Genomic DNA, 19221 nt, shown 5'->3' on the forward strand with positions numbered 1-19221 from the left:
CGGTTCTCTACATTGAACATGTGGCTTTTTTTTATCAAGTTTGCAATATTTTCTGCAAGATAATTTCCTACAATATTTCTTCAGATATTTTTTAGCATCCCTCCTTTCTTTGGAGATGTCAATTTTGGGTATATATTAGGCCACTGAAATTGTCCTATAGGGCAATAATAATCTTTTCATAATTTTTCACTATATGTTATCTTTGTGTTTCATTTTGGATAGTTATTTTGGGGGTCTGGGAACACTCAGCAGTTTTTTATAAAAATTAATGGTAATTGTTTTTTTCATGCTGATTAGGCTTATAAAATTTTCATAGGAATGCCCTACTTTGGGATATTGGGGGACACCTATTTTGCTGTTGGATAATAATTTGTTGGGAGAAGGGACTAATCTATGTGCTGTTTAGATGTTTACATGTGTCCCTGGCCTCTATGCACTAGATGTCAGTGGCATCCCCCAAATTGTGACAAATCAAAAATACAGTGGTATTTCAGTACTTGTTAATTTGTTCTGGAACTCATGAGGAATGCTGAAACTTATGAGTGCTGAGCAAGCAACAAGGGCTGAAACATTTTTTTTTCCGTCAAAATGCTATGAGTACAGGGTTTGACGAGTTCTGAAGCCTACACTTACTGAGATGTGACTGTATCTCTAAATACTGCCCAATGGCCCCAGGGGAGTAAAAATGCCCTCACTTAAGAACCACAGCTTTAATCCTTTTGGTAGTTTTATCTTACGCAAGCCTTGGCTAAGTAATTGGCGAAGGATTTGGGCCGAACCTCCTGCAGATCTTCAGAGCTCTGTCTCATGCAGTTCTCTCCTCTCCCATCCTCTTCCCTGAGAACTTTAACCCTTAATCTCTCTGGATTCCCAGCTCTGTTTTCTGAACTTAGGGAGACCACTGAGTTCTGCCTGGGTTTCTTCTCCTCCCAGCACGTTCAGGAAACTCTCCAGGCAGCAACCTGGAGCCTTCCTAGGGCTCATGTTTGTTTCGAATCTCTCAGTGATCACTGCCCTTCATCGGATAGCCATTGTCTTCGAAAGCCATTGTTGCATTATCCTTTTTTATTGAAAGTTTTCTCAAGTCAGTCACTGTTAACTTTGTCTTGGCCTACATCCTTATTCTCAAGTGATAATTTACTTAGATATAATTCTGGGCTGGCTGTTATTTTTTTTCTAAGCACAATCTTCTAGTTTCCATGGCTGCTGCTGATCAATCAGCTCTCAGTCAAATTTTTTTCCTTTCCGATGATCTTTTTCTCTCTCCGGTGTTTTGAAGATCTTCTCTTTGTCTTCGGCATTATGCTGTTTCACTATGTTGTATCTCAGCATTGGTTTCTTTTTATTCTTCCTTCTTCCTAAAGGATTTATTGGGCTTCCTAAATATTCAGACTCAGTCTCTCACCAGTCTTCAAATATCTGCAGTCATTATCTCTGGATATTTCACTATCTTATGCTGTTAATTCTTCCCCTTTGAAACTCTGATTGGATACAAAAAGCTCCAACCATAAAGGAAAAAATATTAATTAGACTCACTAAAATTAGCATTCTTATTAGTGTTCATCAAAAACACTAATAAGAAAGTGCCAGCTACCAAATGGGAAAATATATTTGTATCACATGTACCCAACAAAGGCTTGCATCTAGTATATTATAAAGAATTCTTACAATTAAGAAGAAGAGTATGGAATAAAAATGTGTAAGCATTGTGAATCAGCATCTCACAAAAGAAGATATTCACATACCCAATAAACATAAGGAAAGGTTTTCATTATCATTAGCTGTAAGAAAAATGAAATTTTAAACCACAAGAGGATACCTCTGCACATTCAAAATGGCCAAATTCAAACTAATAATATAAATTATGGGAATTACATGATGCATCTAGAACTCGCATAAGCTGTTTGTGGGGTTATAATTGGAAAAACTTTTTATTTACTAATGTTGACTATACTTATAACTGACGGTCTAGAGATTTCACTTTTTAATATACTTAACCAAATTATACTACCAGTGTGTATGTGTGTGTGTGTGTATCAAAAGACATGAAATATTAACAGCATTATTTATTATAGTCAGGGACTGAAAACCATCTAAATGCCTGTCCACAATGGGCATAATGGATGAGGGCACTAGGGAAGTATTCATATGTTGTAATGCTCTATAGCAATGAAAAGTGAGTTACTGCTGCTACCAGTAGCAGTGTGGATGTTGCATTTTATGCAACATAAGTGCATAAAATGAATATGCACTTATAATTCTGTAAATATGTATGCAGTATTTAAATAGCAGCAGAACTACCACCTTCAGGGGAACAGAGGTCAGGATAATTAGGAAGGAGCATAAGTGGGGGCTCCTGGGGTTCAGTTATGCTGTATTTCCTGTTTGGGGGGATGTTTACATGGGAATATTCATTATTGAAAATTTCTGGTGTATGCTTATAAATTGTGTATTTTACTGTGTATATAAAAAAGCTTAATTGAAAAATAGATACCATGTCTTTGCCATCTTAGCACTTCTATTTCAGTAGCTAGCAAATATTAAACATATGCATATACGGTTATGAATTATGAGCATGTATGAAGGCAAAGAAGGTGCTATAAAATCAACTTCCTGAGGGGGATATGCTTTTAATTGGATGTTTTGGCCAGGTCTCTCTGAGAAAGAGTTATTTAAACCGTGTGAGAAGGGGATAAGGTAAGGTTGGGGAGGAATGTAAGACTAGGACATGCTCAAGTTTGGTATTCACCCCAAGATCAGTGGGTGGCTTTAGAAGAGTTATTAGCAGGCTCGTATGTAATTTGATCTGTTTTAAAATAATTACTTAACCTTGACTGGTGTGGCTTAGTGTATTAAGCGCCAGTATGAGAACTAAAACATAGCTGGTTCGATTCCCGAGCAGGGTACATGCCCACAGTGCAGGCTGGGTCCCAGCCACCTGGTCGATGTATCTTTCACACGTGGATATTTCTCTACCTCTCTTTCTCCCTCCCTTCCTGGTCTCTCAAAAAATAAATAAAATGTTAAAATAATTGCTTTGACTACACTGTGAATCATGGATTTGAAAATGAGCCAAAGGTGAATGAAGTTAGACTATTCAGAGGCTATCGCAATGCTCCAGGTAAAAAAGTGATCAGTGATCATGTCCAGGGGTCTGCTGAATTTTTATGTAAAAAGTACCTGTTGTTTCTACTCACTCTTGCTGTGGGAGCATGACAGTGGCTGTCCAGGACACATAAACGAATGAGTGTGGCTGTGTTCCAACAAGCTTCATTTACAGAAGCAGGTGGCATAGTTTGCCAACCTTTGGTCTAGAGAGAAGATAACAAATGTTAGCATACATTTTGGAAGTAGATTTAATAGGATGTGGGTTGGATGTTGGGGGTGTAGATGAGAGAAGTGGTTTCAAGGTTGATTTCTAGGCTTCTGGGTAGAGAAATTCAGGATCATGACATTGCTGATTAGGGAACACATTAGTTAAAAGTCTAGACCTACTCACCTAAAACACTGAGCAGTGACCTGTCAGGATTCCAATATTTTTCTCATCTTTGGTCTATAAGGGCAATATAACAGTGTATTGTGGCATCTTATCACCATAATAGTCAAGACTAGAAATACTTAACATTTTATTCTTTTATACACATACTAGTGATGTATTACCTTAAAAATTAAAGAGAAAACAAAAGAATAAAAGCTAATCAATCATATTGATCAGTTCTTTTTGTGTTTTCTGATAGTAGTAGGAAAGAACAATCATATAGTTTTCTCGGACTCCTGTTGTTTCATTAACAATGTATCTATAGTCTCATTTTCTCCCTTCTTTCAAAAGTAACATCTCCCCATGCCTGCCCCCAACTGCCATCCTTGTAATGGTGAACCAGGGAGTGTGCAGACTAGGAAATATTTTATGCTGATTCTTGTCATACCTCATGTCACTGGGGACAGCGTGGTAGCTAAAGGGACATGCCATCTGCTCTTTTACATGGCTCCTGTTGGTGAGAGGCTCCTTTTCAAGTAGTTGCCTTATTACCATTGTTATGTCAAAATTATAACACCAATTTCTTTTTCTTTATAGTTTTATGGGTTTGGAGTTTTTATATTTGATTAACTTTTAATTCACCTTGGACTTTGCTAGGCTTTACTCTCTGTACATGATACTGTGGCTCAGAAGAATTATGATCCAGTATTGCCTCCTATGCCTGATGATATTGATGATGAGGAAGATTCAGTAAAAATCATACGCCTGGTCAAAAATAAAGAACCACTGGTAAGTTTGGTCTACATGTGGTGCCCATATATAGGTAGATATCATAATAAAGCCAAATCTGATGGGGATATTCCATATGTTCTTCTCTTTAAAATATACTTCTTCTTTGTCCTCAAACTGAATTTCAAATAAATGGAACATTTATGTCTAAATAATATGACTTAAAAAAATGAAAATGAAGGCAAATAAAATGACAGGCATTCTGTTGGTTATAAATAGCAATAATTTTAAAAAGTGAATTGTTGACATTTATAAAAGAAAGCATAACATGCACTAGTCACAGATGATTTGAGATTAAATGGTGCAACTAAAAATAATTGCTTATGGCTTTTCTAGAAAGGTGATTTATTTTAAAGTAAGAAGAAGAAGTTATTCAAGTGTTTGATGTTTGAAAATGTAAATATAACCATTTATTTTAGCACTAGAATTTATATAATGATGAATTATGTCAGGGGGTCTATGGTAGGCAGAGTAATAACCCCCCACACCTAGTCCCCAATGATGTCATGTCCTAAACTTCAGAACCTGTGACTATGTCACCTTGCATGTAAAAGGCACTTTCCATGGTTAGTTCAGGGTTTTGAATGGGGAGAGTATTCTGGATTATTTGGTGGGCCCAATGTAGTCACAGGGGTTTATATTAAAGTAAAGGGAGGAGGCAGGAGGGCTCCAGGGTGCAGTGGTAGGTGCACAGAACGGGGTGCAATGGTGGCAGCAGAGGTTGAAGAGATGTGGGTATGAGCTGGGAATGACAGAAGCTTCTAGAAAATGAAAAAGGCAAGAGCCATATTTTCTCCTAGATCCTTCAGAGGAATACACCCTTGCTGACAACTTGATTTTAGCCCTATAATATCCATTTTGACCTTTGTGTTGTTTTAAGCCACTAAATTTGTGCTCATTTGTAATAGCAGCAATAGAAAATAAATACAAAGTATATCTGTATCTTTATAAAACTAAAAATAAATACATTTATCTAGTACTTGATTTTAAATGTTTTATTTTTAATTAAGACATTTCTGTGTTTTTAAAGCAAATAGCAATTGATAATACAACAGTTGTTAGGTCCTATGTTAAGTACTTCACATACATTATATTTATTCCTCATAGTTGGTATGAAGATCATAGTTTTTCTTTTTACAGACCAGTAAACTAACATTAATAGAAATGAAACAACTTACCCAAAGTATGACAAACAGCTAATGGGTGGTGGAATCAAGGCCCAAACTTGGCTCTTTATGTTTAAATACTAGGGGTTTTTTTTCTACGCCATATTGTGTGTTTAGACTTTTCTCTTTTGGTTGTTTTTTTCTGTTTTTGTTTTGTTTAAGGGCAACTTTGGTATATTGATAAATGCATTGGACACGTGCTCGGAAAAAAAAGTACAAATTTGCATATTACATAAAGGGATTTATTGAGCCCCTAAAGCTCATCAATGGATATCCTAGGGCTCCCTCTGTTCCTAGTTAAGATTATTAATTTAGGTTATACTTTCCTACTTTTCATCTGTGATTATAACTCTATGCTGGTACTCTGGCTGATGTGGCTCAGTGGGTTGAGTACCAGCCTGTGAACTGAAAGATCACTAGTTCGATTCTCAGCCATGACACATGCCTGGGTTGTGGGCCAGTTCCCCAGTTAGGGGCATGTGAGAGGCAACCACACATTGATGTTTCTCTCCCTCTTTTTCTCTCTCCCCATCTCTCTCTAAAAAAATAAATAAAATCTTAAAAAAACTATGCTGGTAACCTAAAAAGCTCATGGCTTTTATTATTGAGGCAGTACACTTAGTAAAAATAGGTGGTACTCATGTTGGACGAAGAAAGATCTATCTCAGGGCCTCACACCATAAAGTAACTAATTCTTGGTGGGTTCTGTGCATCTGCCTTATGAAGTAGATTTTTATTTTGATCAGTTCAACCTTTTAGGGAGAGCATTGAAATATCATCTTGAGGAGGTCAATAATTAATTTTTTTATTAGGCACTGATTCCCCAGTGGCATTGGTTTTTGGTGAGCTAACAGCTAAACAGTCATCAGCAACATAGAAGTCCCATGCCTTCTGATAAAATCAGATATTCAAAATGTTTATCAAAGAAATTTGGCATTTACTGCATCAAGATTTCACAAAGGGTTTAACAGGACCTAATTAATACTAATAATATTATTAGTTATTAGTATTTAACAGGACTAATTAATACTAATATTAATACTAATAAACTAATTCTGTGAATTAATTTAAATTTAAAAAATATTGAATGAAGTATGTAAAAGACTCTGAAGCTCTGTTACCAATAGCTGGTGAAATTGAAGCAGTAATAAAAAAACTCCCATCACACAAAAACCCTGGACTGGATGGTTTCATAGGAGAATTTTATAAAGCATTTAAGGAGGAGATAACCCCTATCCTTCACAGACTATTCCAAGAAATCCAAGAAGAGGGAAAACTCCCAAACTCTTTTTTAGGGGTCAGCATCATCTTAATCCCAAAACCAGACAAAGACACAACAAAGAAAGAAAACTACAGGTCAATATCACTGATGAACATAGACACTAGCATCCTCAACAAAATATTGGCAAACCACATCCAGCAATACATCAAAAAGATTATACACCATAATCAAGTTATATTTCTCCCAGGGATGCAAGGATGGTACAATATTCACAGATCAGTAAACATAATACACCACATAAACAAAAGGAAAGACAAAAATCACATGATCATGTCAAGATAAGGTACAGTACCCATTTATGATAAAAACATTCAGCAAAGGGGGAATAGAGGGAGCATTCCTCAACATACTAAAGGCCATATATGAGAGACCTACAGCCAACATCATACTCAGTAGGCAAAAACTAAAATCTTTCCCACTAACATCAGGAACAAAACAAGGATGTGCCCTCTCACCACTTATATTCAATATAGTATTGGAAGTCCTAGTGATCAGACAAGAAGAAGAAATAAAAGGCATCCAAATTGGAAAGGAGGAAGCAAAACTTTCATTGTTTGCAGATGGCTTGATAGTGTACATAGAAAATCCTATAGAGTCCACCAAAAAAACTACTCAGCCTAATTAGTGAATTTGGCAATGCAGCGGGATACAAAGTCAGTATTCAGAAATCAAAGGCATTTTTGTACACCAACAATGAAATATCAGAAACAGAAATCAGGGAGAAAATCCCATTTGCTGTAGCAACAGGAAAAATAAAGTACCTAGGAATAAACCTAACCAAGGAAGTAAAAGACCTGTACACAGAAAACTGCACAACACTGAAGAAAGAAATTAAGGAAGACACAAATGGAAGCATACACTGTGTTAGTGGATTGAAAGAATTAACACCATCAAAATGTCCATACTGCCCAGAGCAATTTATAAATTCAGTGCAATCCCTATTGAAATACCAATGGCATATTTCACAGATATAGAACAAACATTTCAAAAATTTACATGGAACCATAGCAATTTTGAGAAAGAAGAACAAAGTAGGAGGGATCACCCTACCTAACATCAAACTGTATTACAAGGCCATGGTAATCAAAACAGTCTGGTATTGGCATAAGAATAGACACATGGATCAATGAAACAGGATAGAAAGCCCAGAAATAAACCCAAGTCTCTAGGGTCGATTAATATTTGACAAAGGGGGCAGAAGCATAAAATAGAGTAAAAATAGCTTCAACAACAAATGATGTTGGGAAATCTGGACATACACATGCAAAAAAATGAAACTCAACCAGCAACTTACACCATACACCAAAATAAATTCAAGGTGGATAAAAGGCTTAAATATAAGTTGTGACATCATAAAAGTTCTAGATGAAAATATAGGCAGGAAAATCTCAGATGTTCCATGCAACAATATTTTCACTGATATGACCCCTAAAGGAAGATACATAGAGGAAAGGATAAACAAATGGGAGTTCATCAAAATAAAAAGCTTCTGCGAAGCTAGAGAAAACATCAAAATGAAAAGGGAACCAACCATATGGGAAAACAATTGCCAGTGATACCTAGGACAAGGGTTTGATCTCCAAAATATATAAAAAACTCACATGACTTCACTCTGGGAAGACAAACAGTCCAGTTAAAAAGTGGGTGAAGGACCTGAACAGACACTTCTTCAAGGAGGACATACAGAGGGTTCAGACACGTATTAAAGGATACTCAGCATCACTACCCATCAGAAAGATGCAAATTAAAACCACAATGAGATACCACTTCACACTGGTCAGAAAGGCCATCATAAACAAATCAACAAACAATAAGTGCTGGTGAGGTTGTGGAGAAAAGGGAACCCTACTGTTTCCATACCATTTTTTTGTGGAAAACAGTATGGAATCTTCTCAAAAAAATTAAAAAATGGAACTGTCTTTTGATCCAGCAATTCTACTGCTGGGATTAAACCCTAAGAACCCTGAAACACCAATTCTAAAGAAGCTATGCACCCCAGTGTTCATAGCAGCACAATTTACAATAGGTAAGTGCTGGGAGCAACCCAGGTACCCATCATTAAATGAGTGAATCAAAAATTGTGGTATATTTACACAATGGAATACTATTCAGCAGAAAGAAAGGAGCTCCTGCCCTTCATGACAGCATGGATGGCACTGGAGAGCATTATGCCAAGTGAAGTAAGCCAGGTGATGGAATACAATTACTGTATAATCTCACCTATCAGTAAAACCTAATCAACAAAACAAACAAGCAAACAAAATGTAACCAGAGACTTTGAAATAAAGGACAATCTGACAGTAACCAGAGGGGAGGGTAGAGAGACATAATAAGAGGTAGAAGGGAAAGGGTCATCAAGGAATGTGTATAAAGGACCCATGGACAAAGCCAAAGTGGGGAAGAATTGAAGGTGGGAGTTGGGGGTGGGTACAGCCAGGGAAATGGGTGTGTGGGGGAAATGGAGGCAACCTGCTTGAACAACAATTTTTTTAAAATTTCAAAACAAAATAAAGCTGTGTTATCATAGTTTGTTACTACACATTTATTTAGCTGATAAGCATGTTACAACTGAAATAATTAAACCAAACTTCAAAGTGGTGATTCTTTACCTGTCATCCTCTTTTGTCATACATTATATAATACAGGGTCTTTAAAATGAGAATCTGAACTACCATATTGGCAAGGGTGACATTTTAGTTTTTGGTTTTTTTTTTAATCTACCCAAGGACATGCTCACTGATTTTAGAGAGAGAAGAAGGGAGGGAGAGAGAGAGGGAGGGAGAGAGAAAGAGAGGAAGAGAGAGAGAGAAACATCGATGTGAGAGAGAAACAGATTGATTGCCTCCTGCACTCACCCTAACCAGGGACCAAATTTGCAACCCAGGCAAGTTTCCTGTCTGGGACTCAAACCTATGATCTTCTGGTCTACAGAAGACATCCCAAGCAATTAAGCCATACTGGGTGTGGCCCACTAAGTCACAGGGTGTGACTTGTTAGATTTGATAGGACTTTTGGATGTAGAGGGCAAGAGGAGAGGGGAAGCCAACAGTAGCATAGGAGGATTTTAAGAAAATTTTATTTATTTTATTTTTTAATCATTTTTTATTGTTATTCTACTACAGTTGTCCCAGTGTTTTCCCCTTTGCTCTCCCCTGCTTCCCCCCTGCCACTCCTGTAGTTGATTCCCACACTGTTGTCCATGTCCATGGGTCATTCATACATGTTTTTTGACTAGTCCCTTTCCCTTCTTTCCACATTATTCCCCTTCTCTCTCCTCTCTGGTCACTTTCAGTCTGTTTCATTTTTCCATGCTGGTGGTTCTATTTTGTTCATTAGTTTATTTTGTATGTTAGATTCCTCTTGTAAGTGAGATCATATAGTATTTGTCTTTCACCAGCTGGCTTACTTCACTTAGGTAGCTAGAAGTACTGTACATTCAGTTAGCAAGAATAAAAGGGAATGAATGGGGATATAAAGGACTAATTTCCTTATGGTCATACTGAGCCTGTGGGGCTATGCAGGTGCTAAGAAGAGGTTAGATATTAGGAAATGGAACTGGGGAAATTTCTTTTAAAATAGGTTGAATTGAGCCCTGGCTGGATGCCTCTTGCACACCTTGCCCCAACCCAGGGTTCTGGCCTGGAACCCAGGCATGTGCCAGACAGGGAATCTAACCGGCAGCCTTTTGTTTTGCGGGATGACACCCAATCCACTGAGCCACACCAGTCAGGGCTTCTTCCAGTCCTTATTCAAATGTCACTTTCTCAGTGAGGTCTGTGTCTTTTAACTGTCTGCCCTCTATTTACTCTGGCACTCACTGTCTTTCTTACCCTGCCCTAACCGACCCATTTCCATAGTGTTTACTACCCTCTAACATACTTTATAATATGCTGTGTTTTGTAATGTATAATGAGTACCTGTGTTTTGGGCCCAAACTTTCAGGAAAAAAAATTTATTTTAACTTTTTATTTCATTTATTTATTTATATTTAGGAACAAAACCAGTTATCACATTTCAGGGTATTATTTTGCATATGGATATTATTATTGCATTCTTGAGTTATACTTTTAATGCATAAGCATAAATAAAAGAATTAAAAACATTTATATAGTTATGGAATTGATACTACCTATGTATAATGCACACCCTTATTTTTCTCTCAAAAATTTGAGCAAGAGTACACATTATATATGGCAAAATGCAGTAATTATTTCATGTTCTGTTTATTCCTCTTTTCTTCTGGTAGAATGTAATTTCCATGAGAGGACAGAAATCTTTGTGGGTTTTTTTTCCCACCATTGCATTATAAGCCCTTAGAACAGAGCCTGGCACATAGTAGGGTCTCAATAAATATTTGTCAGCTTCATTGAATCACAGAATAATTCAAAAGGAGGATTTGCTTTAGGTATAATAAATTTGATGGTCCTTTGTTGAAAACCAGTATAACTCATAGTGGAGAAAGATTTGCCATGGTCATAGTTCTTGTCATAAACCATGCACAAATTTTATTGCTAAAACAATCATTTATTGTTGCCTATCACAGTTTTGGAGGTTGGCCAGCTCAGCTGAGTGTGTACTGTTAGATGGTGGCTGAGACTGGGATCATCTGAGGGCTCCTTCATTCCCATGACTGATGCCTGTGTAGAATGGTTGGGAAGTTGCAGGCTAGTCTGGCTTGGGCTTCCTGAAAGCACAACAGTAGTCATGATTTTTACATGGTGTCTGGCTTCCCATAGAGCAAGTGTTTCAACAGGCCCAGATGGCAGCTGAAAGTCTTCTTGTAGCTTTTGATGCCTCATAGTCATTTTCACTATTTGTTGTGGGAGTACCACATACATATATAAACAGGGAAGGGATTGATGACCTACATCTTGGAGACAAGATCCCACAAGGGTACTGAACTTATGAAATTATGAACAAAATGTTATAGAAAAATATAGGGTAACTGGGTCACCAAAAACTAATCAAAATGCAGGTTTGGCCTCCTGCCACAGTGAAAACCAGACTTGTGATACAGTTGCTGATGCAAAAGGTAAGAACTTGGGAGAATTGTCAACTCCTCATCTCAAAGACTATTCCCTCTTCCTGCTCAAGCCGGTAATTCTTATAGGGACAGGGAGGGGAAAGCTTTTTTTCTATCCAGTTATCTGGTCAGCCTTTTACATGCTTGGGTCCTGTTTACTCACCTTTCTAGCTTTGGGTGTGCTCAGGCCCTGTCCATTCACTGTTCTAGCTTTTGGCACGCCCAGTGTAAAACCCCCCTGCTCCATCTTGACCAATGAGGGAGACTCCCTGGTGCTCCCTCACTGTGTGCGGTAATAATTCTCCCCTTGAAAACTCTGGACCCTTGTAATCCTACAAGGATAAATGGATGGAGGTCACATCTTCTGTAGTTATCTTCTGCTGTGAAGGGGCATAGTTTTACCTATCCCCAGGTCCAGAGATTCTTACTATCTACTTCTATCTACTATCTACTTCCTTCCATTAAGAAAGAAGAAGGGGGTCAAAAATGGAGTGAAGCCTCTATGTGAGGGAGAAGGATTGCTGTCTTTGGAAGGCAGCGTACACAGTGTCTAGAGGATGGCACTGCTGAATACGCGAAGCTGGTAGATGGCTGCATATTTCAAGAGGCAGTGTTGCATATGAGCTTCCAAAGTGAGACCTAGTATGTACATAAGCAGTCAGATATTTAGTGAAGGCTATGCCTAGCAGTGCAGAGGGTTTGTAGTGAAATCAGAAAGTGGAGAGACTAAGGATCCCCATGATCTAACCCTGAGCAGGGCTTTGGGTGGCACACCCAACAGTGGGGTACGTTTGCTGAGGAAGCCACCATCTGGGAAATGCAAAGGTGTTATAAGTGCTAGCATGGGCATAAAGTATAGTAGTTGTCAAAAGTAATAATAAACTAAAAGGTAACACTGTCAATTAGCTTTAGGAGATACTGTCCCTTTTTGAAAAGGAATTTTAAATTAAGGTGGGGAATTAAGGCCCAAGAAGTGGCGGCACTTGGCAGCTTGGTTTACTGCTTTACCGACAGTTTGGTTTCCCTGGCTTGTTTGGGAATCGTCCTTCTGGTGTCTTGGGCAGTGCATTATGGCAACTTGGTTCAGTAGATTCACTACCTGTAGAAATTTCAAAATTATCTTTTGTGTATTTGATACCCTTATTCCTCAAGGTTCGTGTTTGATATCCATATTCCCTGACGTTGAGAACCCTCTTTGTTTCCATATTGCCCCACGGGCATGGACTACCATGAAGACAGATTTAGAATCAGTGTAGAGGTTAACATTCCTTCCCTGGGATAATTCTAAGGCTCTGATGAGGGTTTAGCTCTTTGTACCAAGGTGCCTGTGGCAAGGGCCTGGGCTTCTGTTACCTTGTCTATGGTGACTACTGTGTACTTCATTGTTGACCATTTTCCATGAAGCTGCTCCCATCTGTGTATAATTCCCAGTCAGGTTCTGTTAGCAGCTAGTCCAATAGGTACGATCTGCTGGAATAAACTTTGTCAATAATTTCTAAGCAATCATGTTGCAGGTCTGAACTTCTTTCCAAGTCTGGGAATATGGTGGCCAGTTTAAGGTAGTGGTGGTTTGTAAGGTAACATTTGGGTTGTCTAATTAAATGGCCTGATATTTTCATACATACCCTGCTGTCAGCCAGTACCCTCCTTTTTATTCCAGTAGGGTTAGGAACTGGTGTGGTACAAATACTGGAGTAGGTTGCCCCAGAGTGAATGGAATGAATGGTAATTAAGATCAAGAATAGCAATTCTGATTAGTTTGCCTTAACACAAGTCCTGACTTTACTGCACACTGGTTGTCTATTTTTGGACAAATTGTAACCATTTGAGATTCTATTTCTCATCTGTAAAGTATGGATACATAGTATTAAATTAGATTAGTAGACTCTTAGGCTTACTTTGGTAGAAAAGTTTGAGATACATTTGTTAAAAGAAATGAAAGTTGATCTGACTGACCAATCTAATTATATTAAGAATATTACCAATTATTGGCAAGTCTAAGTTTTATGACCGTGGAGAGATGCTCATTTAAGTCTTTGGCTTGAATGCATGTATAAGTGATGAAAAAAGTCACAAAATCATTCTATCACTCTATTATTTGATTTTTGCCATTAGGAGATGTGTCTATGGTAGCTGTCATTTAGAAAATACACTTATTACAGATGGATTTTTAATTTTGTTTACATACCTATTTTTTTTAGTAATATAAGTGTGTTTATTGACACACTTGAGAAAAATCCCACTTTCTTTTTCAAGGTGAATTCTGTCACCACCTAATGTGCACCGTTAGCCCTGTGATGCAATGCAGAATGGCTCTTCTGAACCGGTGCCAGTTTCTTGGAAGGGAAAGTCAGGAAAAGGTGTTCAAAGTAACCATTTGTGCCTGATGTTCTTACAAAGCCACATTCAGTTGATCTGCTTCTGACATCCATAAATGAAGAATTCCTGGATTCTTTTTGAAATTGTTTCCTATTCTTATGCCAAAATGTTAGCTCTGTTTGTACTAGGAACAATCCTAGTACATAAAACTCTGGACTAAAAGTTCTTTCTTCCATTAGTTTATATTAGCCTTGAGTAAGAAAAATGAACTTTGGAGTTTTAATTGTTTTAGTTATTATTATCACTGAGTTCATCTACTGGAATAGTGGAATAGAAGGACCACTGAACTAAAAGTGAGATGACCTGAGTTTTATAGTTTATATAATCTTTTTCTATTCACTTTGTCTTCCCTCTATATAGCCTACCTTCTTTTTGAGGTATTTTTAAAATCCTCAGTTGAGGATACATTTTTATTGATTCTAGAGAGGGAGGGAGTGGAAGGGAAGGAAAGAGAGAGACAGAGAGAGAGAGAGACATTGATATGAGAGAAACATTGATCTGTTGCTTCCTATATGTGCCCCAACTGGGAATTGAACCAGCAACCAAGGTATGTGCCCTACTTGGGGATTGAACCTGCAACCTTTTTAGTGTATGAGGTGATGCTCCAATTAACTTGAATAATCTGGTCAGGGATTTGTGGAGTATTTTAAAAATGAAATGAAATGAGGAAATGCTTTAATAGAGTAAAAATAAATAGTATTTAAATACAAGGTATTATAATGGAAAGAAAATACTCATACTTTCCATAGTGTTGAAGAAGATCTTTCAATTTTGCTGAAAACCTTAGATGATATGTATGGTAGAAAATTCTGTATATAGTAGTGAGCATTTGTAAGGCACATGGGTATGATGTCTATTTCTCCAGCCTCACTCCTTTTATTTTTATGTAGTTGTTGTTTTCACTTTTTCCTAATAAATCTCCTTATGTCTTCCTTCTTCGTTGTACCACCCAGTACACACATTTACCTACAATATTTTTGTTTTTCTTAAAAGGGAGCCACCATTAAGAAAGATGAGCAGACCGGGGCCATTGTGGTGGCTAGAATCATGAGAGGAGGGGCTGCAGACAGAAGCGGTAAGGGTTTAAATGTTAATTGAATATAGACAAGTAATATTGCATTTTATGTGTAATATTTTCAATATATAACTAACAGTATAATAATCTTTTTTTATAATACAACAAAACAAGAAATAGGAGATTTTTCTTTGTGTTGATATATGGGAATCTATTTTAATAAATGAGAAATCTCTCTCTACTCTCTTAGTCTACATGGGCTTCCAAGGTTACCCTAAGACTCGGTTCAGTGTTTCTGACTTAAAAGGCACTACTAGAAGCATGCACCTTTCAAAAAAAGTAATAATTGTTTTATAAGATGAAGATAATGTACATTTCTAGACACAGAGCAAGATGCTATTGTCATTTCCTTGCCAGCATTATGATGTTGTAGTCTTTGATTCATTGATATGTAGAGACATGGAATCTGAAACTGGAGAAGCATGAAGGTCTTTCCAGTCCTCAGATATTTTAAGGGAAGCAATGCTTTAAGTGTGGACACAATTGCAAATTGTAGTTTCTTTTGTAGGTATCACTGCTGATTTACTGAATTTGTTGTTACTTAGGTCTGATTCATGTTGGTGATGAACTTAGGGAAGTGAATGGAATACCAGTGGAAGATAAAAAGCCTGAGGAAATAATTCAGATTTTGGTAAGCTGAAATTTTATTTTAAATTTGCAATGAAAACAAAATTGAATCACTATATTTCCCACTTGGTTATGAGTACGGGATTTGATTTGGCTGTCTAAGGTTTGAATCCCATTTCTATCATGTAATCCTTATGCACCTTTGGAAAATACCTTAGTTTTTATTACTTCAGTGCTTTAATTTCCAAAATTAGAATAAGGATTAAACAAGCTAAAGAATTTATTACAGGGCCTGACCCAAATAGGTACTTCATATATGCTAACTACTCTGTTTTTGGTGATACATTTAGCTTTCTGTTTCTCTCATCAACATAGCCAGACTATACGCTATGCTTTCTAAGTATACAAACTAGTAAAACTAATTTAGATGTCTTATGAAATCTAAAACAGAATTAAATTATATTAGGCTTTGACAACATTAATCTCAAGTTCATTTCTAAGGATAAAGTAAAGGGACACTGTCCCTGTTACACATGAGAATATATTAGAAACCTACCAAAATAAAAAGAAAGTTTAGTATTCCAAAACAGACCTCAGTATGTATGCACATTTAATATGTGATTATGTTGGCATTTTATATTAGTGGGAAAACAATGAAATTTTGTAAATGGTACTGGATTAATTGATGATTCAGTTAGAAAAAATAAAGTTGGTCCCTATTTTATACCACACACACACAAAAAAAACCCAGCCCTGGCCTGGTACCTCAGTTGGTTAGAGTGTTGTCTCAGTGTGCCAAGGTTGTGGGTTTGTTCTGCAGTAGGGCACATACAAGAAGCAACTGATGAATGCTTAAGTAAGTGGAACAACAAGTTGATGTTTCTCTTCCTCTCTTCCTCTCTTCCTCTCTCTCTCAAATCAATTTTTAGAAAAATTAAAAATAAGTAAATCTCAAGAAATTAAATATTTAAGTTTAAAAAATCTCAAAAAGTAGAGAAAGACTTGAATGATGGAAAATTCAACTAAGAAAAAAATGCTGTGATTATAGAATTGAAAAATTTCTGTATAGAAAAAGATATATGAAAATTTTAAAAGAAAAATGAGATGGTAGGAAAAATTTTTCAATATATATGATAGAAGGCTAATACTTTAATATATGGAGAATGCATAAAAATAAGAAAAAATGTATACAGTAAAATTGGCAAAGCATGTACACAGGTAATTTACAAAAGGAAACATGATGCCTGAAAAATACTGGATTCGTGGGGGACTTAAAAGCTTGATAATCCTAGAGTTCTCCAGGTTATAGGGAAATGGATATGTTTATTTGCTTTTAGTAGTAGGATAAATTAATAGAACCCTTTCAGGTGGCTATCCAAAACTATCAAATTTTAAAATTTGCATAGCCTTTATTCAAGAAATGCAGTTGTTGGAAATTAACCCTAAGGAACTAATGTAAATGTACATAAACATTTCAAATGTTTACATTTCATAAATATTTCAAAATATTTAGAAACTGTGAAGATTACATTGATTGAGTAATCAATCATTTATCTATATGATGGATTACTTTGAGGCAGTCAGAATGGCTGATAGACCTATATGACTTAATAGTGGTGGTATTCTAATTGCTTATATTGATTGAACCCTAAGTGGCATTCTAAGGACTTTACATACATTAAAACACACACACACACACACACACACACACACACACACACTAGAAGAATGGGGAGGAATTATAGAGAAGACTTGTACTTTTTCTCTATCTATACAACTCAGTATTGTATGAATTCTTAATAAGATTTGTGAATTATGCCCTGGTTGGGTGGTTCAGTTGATTGGAGCATCCTCCTGTACACCAAAAACGTTGCGGGTTCAATTCCTACTCAGGGCACATACTTAGTTTTGAAGTTCAGTCAGTCCCGGGTTGGGGTGCATATGGGAGGGAACCAATTGACATTTCTTTTTCTCCCTTCCTGTCTAGAAGCAATAAAAACATATCCTTGAGTGAGGATGAAAAAAGATTTGTGAATTACTTTTATGATAAGCAGAACAACAATATCACCATTTTGAAATCACTCTTTTATAAAATTCTAATATTTATACAGTTAAAACCCCACTTTCCTTGAGCCTCTGTGCTGTGCTGGAGCTCCTCCTCTGGTTTACAAGAGCTGATCCTATGCAACTCTCCCCAGCGTGGCTTTCAGTGGCTTCACCCTATACACTGAAATTGGCTACGGTGGGAGTATTTATACCATGAAAATTGGCAAACAAAACAAATCAAAGCTTTTTTTATAAAACAGAGTCCTGGTGTACCAGCACATATTGATAGTGAGCCTCAGAGGGATCTAACCATTCTCCCCTTTCTCTCTCCTTCCCTGCCTCCTTCCTTCCCTATCTGCTGGTCTCCTTGCTTTCCTCTTTTCTTCCCTTCCTCATGCCTCTTAGATATGTGCCAGATAGTTACCACTTTTATGGAGTTTACAGTTAGAAGAGATAATAGATATTAAGACATAATTGTATAAATAATTATTTAGATATGATTATGATAAATGCTGAAAAGGGAGAGAGAGAGAGAATGACATTAAAGGGAGACATGCTCTTGTCTGAGAGTCAGCAAAGACTTGTGGGTATTATTGCTTGTTTTAATTAAATTTGAATCAATATTCAATATTTTCACCTTTTAGTTAATCTATTATATTTGGTATTTTATTCACTAACAGAATATAATAGAGATGAATGTTCTTGTTTTTCTGCGGAGCATTGCAACTAATTGAATTATATAGTTACAACTGCATTACTGACAGTATAGCTATTTTAGTTTCTAAAAACATAGATGCTGATACTCCAGTGTTGTACCTTATCTGTTCTTCACATTTACTATTGTCTGTTTAAGGCACTGTGCATAAGTAACTCGACATGGATGGTAATATATTCATCGGCATTTTAAAAGTGCACAGGAGGTAAAAGTGGATTTAGTGGTTGATGTTTTTTAACTTATTTGACAAATTTCAGTGCTTTCTCATGTTACAGGAATTTCTAAAAAATAGTTTTCTCAGTTTGATGTATCTTAAGAGTAGAAACCCCAAGCTTGTAAATTTCCTGATGCATTTAGTTTTCTACCTGTTTTATCTTCTTTCTCCTTGGCTGTAGAAGTTTTCTTATAACTCTTTCTTTCCTCTGAGATCAGGCTCAGTCTCAGGGAGCAATTACATTTAAGATCATACCCAGTATCAAAGAGGAGACACCATCTAAAGAAGGCAAGGTAATCATTACCTTAAAATTTTATTTTGCTGGTGGTGGGGGGCAGTTGGGGACTAGCGTTTTTTCATCTAATATCTATCCTCTTTGTCATGGCAGGTTCATTTTAATATTCCACTTTTAAGAAGTTCTTAAATCAAAGTTAGAAGAACCTTGGCCATTTTATATATTTGACACTTATTCATTTTAAATAAAATT

At 36.7% G+C, this 19221-nt stretch overlaps 1 protein-coding gene across 3 annotated transcripts in view; it reads left to right on the top strand.

The window, feature by feature from the left end:
• MPP7 (membrane palmitoylated protein 7) overlaps nucleotides 1-19221 on the top strand; it is a 246052-nt gene that overhangs the window by 148806 nt on the left and 78025 nt on the right. For all 3 annotated transcript variants that reach the window (XM_028507783.2, XM_036022593.1, XM_028507784.2), the window contains exons 6-9: nucleotides 4136-4267; nucleotides 15111-15192; nucleotides 15738-15823; nucleotides 18953-19027. In XM_028507783.2, the coding sequence (XP_028363584.1) occupies nucleotides 4136-4267; nucleotides 15111-15192; nucleotides 15738-15823; nucleotides 18953-19027 (375 nt within the window). The remainder of the gene's footprint in view (nucleotides 1-4135; nucleotides 4268-15110; nucleotides 15193-15737; nucleotides 15824-18952; nucleotides 19028-19221) is intronic.

This window comes from Phyllostomus discolor, chromosome 1 (assembly GCF_004126475.2).
Source record: "Phyllostomus discolor isolate MPI-MPIP mPhyDis1 chromosome 1, mPhyDis1.pri.v3, whole genome shotgun sequence".
NCBI lineage: Eukaryota > Metazoa > Chordata > Mammalia > Chiroptera > Phyllostomidae > Phyllostomus > Phyllostomus discolor.